The 12,117-nt window shown below is 41.2% G+C and overlaps 1 protein-coding gene across 1 annotated transcript in view; it reads left to right on the top strand.

Moving 5' to 3' along the window:
• The first annotated feature begins 396 nt into the window (after window positions 1–396).
• Window positions 397–12,117, top strand: part of Orc1 (origin recognition complex subunit 1) — a 42,425-nt gene continuing 30,704 nt past the window's right edge. Inside the window, exons 1-5 of the mRNA XM_080283207.1 lie at window positions 397–521; window positions 1,323–1,450; window positions 7,100–7,189; window positions 8,451–8,545; window positions 10,493–10,674. Coding sequence (XP_080139333.1) covers window positions 397–521; window positions 1,323–1,450; window positions 7,100–7,189; window positions 8,451–8,545; window positions 10,493–10,674 — 620 coding nt within the window. The remainder of the gene's footprint in view (window positions 522–1,322; window positions 1,451–7,099; window positions 7,190–8,450; window positions 8,546–10,492; window positions 10,675–12,117) is intronic.

Below are 12,117 nucleotides of genomic sequence, written 5' to 3'. Positions count from 1 at the left end.
ATGGACATGAGCCATTTGTTTGTGACCACCCTATCTCTGCTTTACAGATATTTTCTTACCTCAGCTTTGCATAATTCCCATAAAACAGATTTATCTGGAACAGAGAAGTGAAGCCCTGTCCAAAGGTGATGACATAGCATCGCTTCCTATTATTATAATTATTAAAATCTGAATTTTTTCAGGCTTTTCTTAGCCTTACTGTAAAGCCTGTGTCATAAGAAAATAGGAAGAACATTAATTTCCTATCTATATATGGAGGTATTTTTTTACTTAAAAGATAAATATTATAATCTCGCGTTCTCTGATCAGCTGGGCATTTTCCCGCCACGCTTTGGGTTTGTTTACGTTTCTGTGAATGCTGAATTGTTGTGGTGACGAGACATTATTATAGCAAATATGACGGTATCAGGCGTCCGAATGAAAATGAGAGGGTTGAAAAGAGTCCCGAAGTTTAAATGGTTAGGTAAACCCTTGTTGCCTACGCGAAAAGAAAGATTGCACAGCGATAAAACTTTTTACAGGTAGGTGTAGGTCTTAAATGGCGAGTGTGTTGCCCACTTAATTCGCCAGACAATAGCTCCCACTCTTTTTTTTCTCTTGATCATACGTCACACCATTCTTTAATGGGAAAAGAGGCCGGGATGTTGATAATGGTGCCTCATTTGGTTTAGCTGAGTCCCCATTGCATGTTGATTTAGACATCTCTAACATACCAGTTTTATAAGCAAGAATAAGTACATTTATTGGTACATTCTCCATTTGTAATCCAGAGACCTTCCTTGCATAACGTCTATAATTGTATTTTCTTAGCAATAGAATCTCCTGTTTGGCCAAGTTTACCATAGCTACAGTATTAGTATTGTAGTAGGCTTGTACTAGGTTTAAAAGTTGTTGAAATGCATAATTTTGAGAGAATTATACAGTGTCGTCAACACACACACAGACGCACATGTTGATGCACAGTCTGTATTGATTCCTTTCCCCACAGTTGGTCTTAAGTTACATAAAATCATCTGGTAACATAGCAATAAGAATGGTAGTGTACTTGGGTTGGATGGGTTAATGTACAAAATTATTATTGCTTCATAGGAACATCTGTTATATATTGGCAGTAATATTAGTATTTATATATTTTTATTTACTTATTTAGGCCATTTATTTACAGGGTATCCTTGCCATTTATGAAGGTGACCATGTTTTTGTTTGTAATGTTGTATTTCTCATTATTTTGCAGGGTTTCTCATCCACTTGACTTTCCTGTTTAGCACTATTTCTGTATTGGTATATTTTCAGTACTGTACAATGTTTCTTATTGTTTACAGGGGTTTCCAGATGGATGATCTTGTAATATATGAAGATGACTGTATTTATGTTCGCAATGCAGACTCTGCCGATCCAGACTCACCAGATGACTGTGACATTGCCAGAGTCCTTCGATGCTATGATAATGGTGGGTGTTACACAGGGATATTAATTAAACTCGTAGAACCTGGGGATACTTTTCACAGTATATTTTTACATTCATAACAGTTTTATTTAGCTTGTGAGAAACTTCATAGTTCACAAAGAGGGGTTAGGCTTCTTTTTTTTTTTTTTTTTTTTTTTTTTTAGTGAGAGAGAGAGAGAGAGAGAGAGACCTTTTAGACTTTAGGGCTTAGGTATACTCTTCATTTACCTCCTTTTGTGCTGAGTAAAATCATCTGGCATTATTTTAAAAAATGCAGCACATGATTTATGGGGTTTAGTGGTAACTCCTTGAATATGGTGATAGAATTTACATTTTAGTCTTCCTGCCACCTAACAGTTCTGTTTACTGTATGTGAAATTTCTCATAACAAGAAGAGTTTGTCTATCAGTCTGTTGCTAGACTCCTCAATCCCGTAGGGGGTGGCCACAAACAAATTGCCTCCATGTCGTCGTGTCCCCTGCCATTTCACTGCCCTCCTCTCAGCTCACACCACCGTCTTTCATATATGGTACCTCTCCATTCCATCCTCCATCTCGACCTCAGCCTCTTCCTCCCTCTTTCCCCTTCCACCTCATTCACCTACCATACACTGTGAGTTGGTGTTGAGTCATTCTGCCTGGCTGAGCAGACCTGTCATGCAAGAAATAGAGGTGTCCAGAAAGAAGGTGTTAAGTCTGCAGTACATTTATATTTATGTATTTCTTTGTGTTTGAAATATGAATTACTAGTAAGGCATAATCTTTTTTTGACACATGTTCATCATTTATTAGTCTCCCTCAGCACTGTAAAGTGACCTATTAGATACACCATTCGCAGGACCTGCGTCAACTCCTCCATACAGATATCTCGTCACACACAAAAGCTGTGGTAACACCTTGGCGTGTGTTCTGTCTCTCTGTCTAGTTAGTTCCCAGACCTTTTCTTCTCTTCTAAATCTGCCATTATGAGGTGCCTATGCATTAATTAATGCCACTTTCATCATCTCAAACTTGAACATGACATACATGCTGCTGGAGTTAGTACATTTAATTAAAATCATTCATTGCATTTTAGCATATTTCATTCATCAGCTAAGGAACACACTTTTTATTCTGTCCACATGTAGTACTTATACCTGGCCTTACATATGTCAGACTTTCCCGTTCATGCACTTCACTCCTGCTGATGTTTGTCTAGCACAATGACATTATATCATACATTACTTTCAGGATAGCCTCCACTATTTCTGTTGTACACTCAAACCTCGATTTAAGGAACTAAATGGGGAATCGACTTGTCCCTTTCTTGAAAATGTCCACATAAAGACAGTCTTATTATGAAATGCAATGATTGTTTCACTTGCCTTACTTATTTATGTCTATTTATCTATTGCCAGACGCCTCAATCCCGTTTGGGGTGGCCACAAACAAATCGCCTCGACGTCGTCCTGTCCCCCGCCATTTCACTGCCCTGCTCCCAACTCACCCCCCCCCCTCTCATACCTCTCCACCCCATCCCTCCATCTCATCCTCGGCCTCCCCCTTCCTCTTCCCCCCTCGACCTCACTCACATACACTCTCTTCATCAGTCTTTCACCCTCCACATGGCCAAACCACCTCAGTGTGTTCCTCATAACACTTCCTATCACATCCACATCCACACCACAATGCTTCTTTATATCCTCATTCATCAGCCTGTCTTTCCATGTGACTCCACAGGCTCCTCTTAAATAACTCATTTCCACTGCTCTCACTCTTGACTTGTGTCCTTCCAACAATGTCCAAGCTTCACTTCCATACGTTAGAGTTGGTATCACAATACTGTCATGTAGTAACTTTTTCACTTCCATGCTCACTTCCCTGTTTCTTATCACTACTTTCAAAGAACTAGCACCCTTTCTTCCCTGCTGTACCCTTTCGAGCACTTCACCCTCCAAACCTCCATCCTAACACATCACATTACCCACATACTGGTACTTAAACGTACTCACATTTTCCAATTCCTCACCATCCAACCTTGCTGTACATTCACTGACTTCACCTCTCTCAAAGACCATCACTTTACTCTTCCCTACATTCATCTTTAGATTCCGTTTCTTGCACACTCTCCCAAACTCATCCACCAAACCTTGCAGCTCCCCTTTGTCTTCACTCAACAACACAGTATCATCTGCAAACAACAGTACAGGGAGTTTCCAAACACTATCCTCTCTCACCAGGGCCACTCCAACATCCACTACGGTACCCTACCTTGTACCTGTTTTATTACCCCATCCATGAACAGATTGAACAACCATGGAGACATGACACATCCCTGTTTCAACCCAACCTCCAAAGAGAAAAATTCACTTAGTTCACCATCCACACGCACTGCAACCTTAGCACCATCGTACATACTCTTCACAGCATTCAACAACTTTCCATCTACTCCATATATTCTTAATACTTTCCACAATCCTTGTCTATCCACCCTGTCATATGCTTTCTCCAAATCCATGAAAGCCGCATACAACTTCTATCCCTTCTCTAGAAACTTTTCCACTAAAGATCTAAGAATGAATATCTGATCTACACAACCTCTTCCCTTCCTAAAGCATCCCTGTTCTTCTCCAACTAATTCCTCTGTTCTTTCTCTAACTCTGTCAATAAGTATCCTACCATACACTTTTCCTATTATATTAAGAAGACAAATGCCCCTATGATTGCCACACACTTCTTTTTCCCCTTTTCCTTTGTACAAGGGAATAATTATAACTGACTTCCAATCCTCCGGGACTCTACCTTCCTCCCAGGCCAATCTGCACATCTTCCACATCCATTCTACTACTATCTCTCCCCCATGCTTCAGCATTTCACCACACACTCCATCAATTCCTGGGGCTTTCCCCAATTTAACTTTCTTCATTGCTTCCACAACTTCTATCCTACTGATTTCTTCCTGTCTTCTCACCTCCCTCCTTCTCCCAGCCATTCCCCAGCCACTTATACTCGCATTACTTCCATCCTGTATGTTCAACAATTCCTTAAAGTGTTCTCTCCACCTGCTCACTTTTTCTCCCTTCTCCATTAGTATTTTTTTTTTTTTTTTTTTTTTAACGCCAAGTCCCCCTTTTTTGGATAAGGGCTAAGGCATTGCCCCTGGGTAGAGGACTTTGGTTTGGAGCGTGTAGCATTTTATGACCGGATGCCCTTCCTGATGTCTACCAATGACTCTTGGGTGGATTCGATCCTCTGACCCTGCTAACCTCACTTCCACCCTGTCTTACTCACTTCACCTCTTTCCAGAACATCTTCTTACAGTCCCTCCACTTTACACTCAAATTCCTTCCAACTTCCTCATCCAGTCTCTTCTTACTCTCTCTTACTAATCTTTTCACCTCTCTCTTTCTTTCTACATATAACTCTCTCTTCCGCCTCTCAACTTCTTCCAAGCCCCTATTTCTCATCCATTCATTGTATGCTTTCTTCTTTTGTGCCACAGCCTGTCTCACCTCTTCAGTCCACCATGCTGTTCCTTCCACCCCCCTCCGTCTTCTCTTCCTCCCACACACCACATCACATGCTGCACATATTTCTTCTGTAAATATCTTGCACACACCTTCCACATCCCCCATCTGCTCCAAATCATAATTTCCCAATCGTTCCTCCACTTCTCTCTTATACTCTGCCTTTTTCTCATCCTCTTGTAACATTTCCACTCTCCTTGCAACTACTCCTTCCTCTCGTCTTTCCCTTCTTGATTATGAATATTATTTCTACTGTATAAAGAAACATGGTGGGGGCACTCACCATGCACTCCTTTGGTGTAGTGCTGCTCTCAGGTGTCTGCCCTTTCCTCTCCTCCCTACTTTCCTTCCTTCCTCTTCTGTCTTCTTTCCTTCATTCTTTCCTCATCTTTCTGCCTGCAGGTGACATTACACTCCCTCTTTTGTCTTTCTTTCCTTCATTCTTTCCTCATCTTCTGCCTATGGGTGACTCTACATTGAGTGACAAGCCAAATGGTTTCCTGTTCACCAGGAAGCCATTTACTATGCTGGGTGGTACGGTAATCATATAACGAAATTATGGAACCTGGTGGTTCAGTGGGTAATTGCGGCGCTCCAGTCGGATTGAGCCGGTGAAGGTTTATATCCAGGGGGTGGTTGGGGTTATTGCTCATGTAAGGCCACGCAGGGATGAGTGAGGCTGATCACTCATCTTAAACGTCAGGCCCAACTTGCCTAGCCCCGGGCTCCTACGCTTCTCATGGGGCAAAGTAGGATTGGATGATGGATGGATGGATGGAGAACGTACACATTACGTATCATTTTTGAATGGTCTTGTCTGTTTGTCAGGCAGAATATGGAATCCCTTAAACCTAAAATCCCTTAAATCGAGGTTTGAGTGTATTTTACATTCTTCATTCACACCTCTTACATTCTACACAACCATATGAACCTGCCTAGTTTTATTAGGCCCTAGACATGTACCTGACCCAGAACAAAGCCCATCTGAAATATTAGAAGAGGGATTTTAAGAAGGTACTAGGCTTACATGAAGGAGTGTTAGTGCCAGCCTTAACATATGGATGTGAGACTATGGTGTGGCATGAAAATAAAAAGTCAAGAGTGAGAGCAGTGGAGATGGGACTGCTGAGGAATGTATGTGGAGTATGGAGAGTGGATAGGATATGAAATGTGATTCGTGAAAGATGTGGAGTGGGGAAGTCTGTGGACACCAGAATCAAAGAGAGTGTACTGAGATGGTATGGTCATTTGGAAAGAACGGATAACAATAGAATGGTGAAAAAGGCACATCTGAGCGAATTTGAAGGAACGAGGGGCGAGGCAGGCCAAAGAGAAGGTGAAGGGATGTGATGGATGAGTGTGTGAGGAAGAGAGGTATGGAAGTCTGTAAGGGTAGGGGACTGACAAGGGACCAAGCTGGTTGGATAAATATTGTGAGAAGTTGTGCATGATCAGGGATTTGGCACCTCTTTTTAATGTGACAGCATTTGGATCGACTCTATCAGATACATTTATGTGAAGCTACAGGATGTGGTGAAAGTTTTTGGCGTACAGTATAAGATAGAGCCAGGGTTTGGGGGACTTGAATGAAGAGTGAATGGAAAGGTGGCCCATTGGATTGGGCAAACTTGGGCTGTATGGACATTGCCCCTCCACACCCTGCCATAGGGTGGGAAAGGAGGTCCAGATGATGATGATGAATAGAATTCCAAGTCCTCCTCACCCTCTTGCTTTTTTAGCCAGTGCAGCACATGAAATATGTGGGTAGTATTCTTTCTCCCTTGAACCTAGGTATAGTGTTATCAGTTCTTTGGCTACCCAAAATGAAATATAATATGGTACATAGAGTCCTGTTGTTTAGATTGTCACGTTAAAGTCACTTGTAGGGAACAGTACATCAAGTGAGTGGGTGTCTGGTGCACCTGCATACCAGATGAATTAATAGATTGTTTTTAGTTAGTTTTTTGTCATTATTCTTCAGGTTTGCAAAGAGCAGCAGCTATGCTATTACATCGTGTGGTACAGTGTTTCAGTCCTGACAGTTTAGGACAGTACATACCAGTATGGTTGGCTTTTGTAGCTATAGAACTCATCCTACCTATTTGGTCATTCCTGTTGTCTTTTAAGATACCTTTATGTTTTTTCAGGTGGCAGACTTGGTGCTAGACGTGTTGTGGTTCAGTGGTACTCCAGGATTGAAGATATCAACTTGAGTCACAGAAAACGTATCCCAGCTGGTATGTTTCTTGCTCTCATACCTACTGGTTTTCTAAAGTGGTTGGTAAATCTTTTTTTTTTTTTTTTGAGCTTGTTAGTCTAAAAATTATGATGTGGTTATTCTTATGTGAAGTTTCAGAGTGCCATCTCAGTTAACAATATTTTATTCATAATTTTAAGTGCTGTGAGAGTGAGTGAGTGAAAGCATCCCTATTGGCAGACATTTGTTCTCCACAAGCCTCCAAGCATTTTCCTCCATAATGTTGTGTAAATATGTTCAGCCAGCCAGTGGAATACACTTTTCACAAGACTGAATGATTTCACGTAAGTTGTTTGTGAAATTCCATGGCTTTCTCAGTCAGTAAAGGTTCAGAAATAGCAGTTCCTTCACTCCTCTGTTGTTTACACTGTTCATATGGTATTTCATCAGTAGTGGAACATTTAGGTTCACCTAAAGTTTTCTTGTTTGTCATTGATTCAGTATTTTCACATGCAGCATAAAATGTCATGCTGTTTCTTCAAGTCATACACTGTTGTAGCTCTGATCCCATTCTCGTCTCATAGCTTTGCTTGCTACAACATTTCTGTCCACCTTCTTTGGAAATTCCACATTTTCTTTGATATTTAACAATATGTTTCTTTTTACCGCAATCACCATCATCACTGTAATGCTGCTTTGAAGACATTTTTCCATGTTTGAGTGTGCAAGTTTTGGATCAAATAATGGCAGTTTTGTCCACAGTGGCAGAACAAAGAATGATGAAATCACCCACATGGATGACCTGGGTCAAGTAAGGCCAACCAACCCAAGCTTGTGAGCTAGCCTGGGGACATGTGACTCGTTCTCTAGCCAAGGTCTTAAGCTCACTTAGGCACATGTTGTTCCATGCTAGCTTGTGAGCTTTCTAAAGAATGAGTCACAGTTACCCCAAGCTAGCTCACAAGCTTGGCTAAACTGCGAGTCGGTGTGACTACCGTGACACTTTGTAAACAACGAGGTTAGTGCGGAAATGAAAATCATGGTATTTATTAGGGCAGCAAAAGTTATCCCTGTCTTTAATTAGTGTACTTGAAAATTATTTCAGAAAACTGGTGGTATTTTTGGAAATTTGGTATTTGAGTTTTGGGAATTGTACAGTACAATACTTAATGACATCCGTACATCCATAGCTAAGGGAAGGGGGAAAAAGTAGAGGTCAGGATAATGATGATGATGATTAATATGATATGATATGTACCCTGCTGATGACTGATAATCTGATTCTGATTATGACTTTACAGAGTCTCCTCCTCTTGATACAGAAAAAGAAGTAGTGAAGGAAGAGAGAGCTTTTGTTACAGATGTGGATGCTGAAAGCATTCTTGCTTTGTGTTATGTGAGTATAGATTTTTTTTTTTTTTTTTTTTTTTAAAGTACCAGTACTGTTTTGTTTTGTTTTTTTCAGTGTTTTTTTATGCAAAAATACTAATATTTTCACTACTGTTGCCATTATAGTCATATGGCCAATCCTAGTAGTGTCGTGTGTGGCCATATGTATGGAAGCTGTTAACCCATCACAGTACAAGCCTGGCACAATTCCATCTTCATTGTTTAGGGGTGGTGAACCTGTTAACTTGCTTATTGGCATGGGATGGGAAGAGGAGGAGGACTTCTTGATTCCATGTTTTTGTCCCATTATTGTCTTACAGTTCACAGGATATATGTGTATCTGCTCCACTCATCTACTAGCATGAGTGTTCAGTGTATGTATATATTTATGACCGCATCTTCCTCAGAGTTCTTGTGATCTGAATGGCTTCAGGGGCCAGTATCTTGTGCCTGTGATTCAAAAGACTTCAGAAGTCAGTCTGCTTTAATAATAGCTAAGTTTTTTTTTTCTCTCTTTTTTTTCTTTTTTTTTGTAGGTGGGGGTGCTCACCATCCATTCAATGTAGTGCTGCTTTGGATGTCTGCCTTTTCCTCTCATCCTTCCATCCTCTTCTGTCTTTCCTTCCTTCATTCTTTCCTCTTCCTTCTGCCTATGGGGAGTTTACACTCCCTTTTCTGTCTTTCTTTCTTTCATTCTCTCCTCTTCCTTCTGCCCACGGGTGACTCTACACTGAGTGACAAGCCAGATGGTTTCGTGTACACCAGGAAACTATTTACTGTGCTGGATGGTAACCATATAACCAAACTGTGGCACCTGGTGGTTTAGTGAGTTATTAAGGCACTCCAATTGGATTGAGCCTATCAGTTTATCTCTAAGGGGTGGTTGTTGTTGTTGTTATTCCCTAGGCAGTCTGGCCAAACAGCCTCGAGTCCCTAAGGAAGGCCACGACCGAGACCAGGCTTTCCCACAGAGCTCACAAGGAGTGTATGTTGTGTTGTTGGCTAGGTGATTGTGTGCAATGCAGTGTTCCATAATGTGCTTGATAGTATGGGGTGCTGTGTTACCGTACATTCTGGACAGGCATCAGCGACGGAGTCATCCAGCCTCTTCTGGTAACTCTAGAAGGCTGGATGATGCCCCCATCTCCAAGGGGTGGTTGGAGTTTATTGCTCATGTAATGCCACTCATGGATGAGTGAGGCTCTCATCTTAATTGTCAGGACCAACTTGCCTATCCCTGGGCTCCTACACTTCTCATGGGGCAACATAGGATTGGATGATGGATGGATGGATGGATGGAAAATTTGTTTTGTTTTGTAGGTAGGGGTGCCCAATATCGACTCACTTGATGCAGTGCTACCTCCAGGTGACTACGCTGAGTGTCAGTCCAAGTGGATTCTGGTACTCCAGGAGACAATTTATTATATTGGGTAGTAACCAGTTAATTGGCAAATAAATTGTTGGTTTAGTAGTTTAAAGCACTCCAGCTAAGTGACCCATTAGGGGACAAATCTTAGGGTTGCTTGGAATTTATTGCTTGCATATTACTGTTCAGAGACAAGTGACTAGTCACCCTCATCTACATGTCTGAACTAAGTTTCCTAGCCCAGGGCTCATCTGCTGTTACTTATTGTACGTGTTACAGCTTATCTAGTGTATGGATAGAAGGATATGGTTACTGCATATTCCTTATCTCTTCATTTTTGTATAGGTCACACTTTTTCTTGGTTTTGTCGCAAACTGGTACTGTATAACTATATTCTACAGTAATATGTAATGACATGTCTTGACATTTTGTGCCAAGTGGTTGCAACAGAACACCTCCCACTCAGTCTTACCTCTACTCATCTCTTGGTTGCTGGTGTTAGAGTTACCTAACAGAACAGTTTAGTGATGTACTCTTCAGGCTCTACCATCAGTACCCTGAATAATATTAATAATAATTACCCGTCAGGTGCAAGAAGTACCACACACCCAAGATCCTCAGAGCATAATGAAACCCCGTTACCTTCTGGAGAAGTTTTATGTGTGTCGGTTCAGGTACAGTGGAAAGGAGGGTTGTTTGCTGCCCCTGAAGGATCTGAAATTGCCAGAAGAATGCAAGACATTAAACCAAAATGATGGAAGAAGGAGAGGGTAAGTAACGGTGCTTAATACGAGCAGTGTAGAACATTACCTGGTATGCTTTTCATTACTGCTTTTGAAAAGAAATTAATAAAGATGAAGAGCCAATGTTAGAACAGCAGCATTTTAAAAAGTATATTAGTCCCTTTAGTTTGATAATGTATTTTTTATTTAATCATGCTCTCTTCAGACAGTTTTTTTAAGCACAGGAGTTAAGGTGTCATTAATACCATTCTTGCTGACAACAAAACCCACATTCACTTGTTGACACCAGTATATCAAGACAACTGTACTCTCAGGTTATACAAATGTCCCTTATGTCCCTTTCTCTCCCTCAAAAGAAAAATGGTGGACTGCAGGAAAATGCCAAGCTCAGCATGCAGTCCACTGAATTAATGGCAACATAAAATAATAGGATAAATGCATTTAGCTGGTTGGCTTATATTAAGCAGCTCTTGTTAAGGGATATAATTGATTGATTAAATTATGAGAGTAGGACGAGAAGAGCAAAGATAAAGGCACCCACACATCTCACCAACCCCTCCAACCTAAACTGGCTGGAAAAAGTGGGAATATCATTCAATAGAGAAAACCTGGCATATAAATATTGTAGGAAAATGCAAAAGGAAAACAGCATAGTTCTGACACTACTACTGGAACTGTATATTATGGACAAACAAATAGACCATTGCATGCTTAGATACACTTGGCCAAACACACATTGCATGCAGTCCTTCTGTAGGAGTAAGGAAACTTGAGTTTTTGGCAGAGTTAACCTGTTTACATTCATTTATATTTGGGAGGATTTCCTTTTGCCTTCTACCCAATTTTTTTTTTTTTTTTTTTTAATGAGTGGTGGTACTGCCATAGAATTGTGTATTCCCACATCCATCATCCAACCAAGTATGACATCATCAGGATTATGGATGCCTTAGGGTAAGATACTTAACCCCTAAAGTTCTGTGATCATCTGTTGATGTGTTCAGGCTTGGTACAAAGTGTCATATCATCATCTATCATACACAAGCCATCAGAAACGGGGGCAAGGTATCCCCACCTCTTTGATGACGTATATGGTGCCTAGCCAATGGAAAGTGCAATATCTGTTGGTGTCTGGCCTGATTGGTCCCCCAAGATGAGGTGGGGGAAATCCCTACCCCCTGCCATTTCTCCACCTCCCTCTGTTCCATTGGGCCCTGTCCTCAGTGTCTCCTCCCACCAAAATCACCCCCCATACCCCCTCAAGACCATATTGGCTGTGTGTGGCAGGCATATTCCCTCCCTTTCCCTCCTTCCTGATGCCCCACCACACTCCCTCCACCTCCCTATTCTCCCTTATTTCTCAGTGACATCCCATTCTCACTCATAACGAAGGGTGAGTTTTTAGTTTTTGATGGTCAACAGTGTGTTAGCCATTAGACACATGAGAGTGAAATATCCATTTTCTGGTGTGTA

Source organism: Coenobita brevimanus, chromosome 96, assembly GCF_032717465.1.
Source record: "Coenobita brevimanus isolate Jiangsu-jjx chromosome 96, ASM3271746v2, whole genome shotgun sequence".
Lineage (NCBI taxonomy): Eukaryota > Metazoa > Arthropoda > Malacostraca > Decapoda > Coenobitidae > Coenobita > Coenobita brevimanus.
Note: the sequence above shows the minus strand (reverse complement) of the source record. Positions and strands in the feature narration are given on the sequence as shown.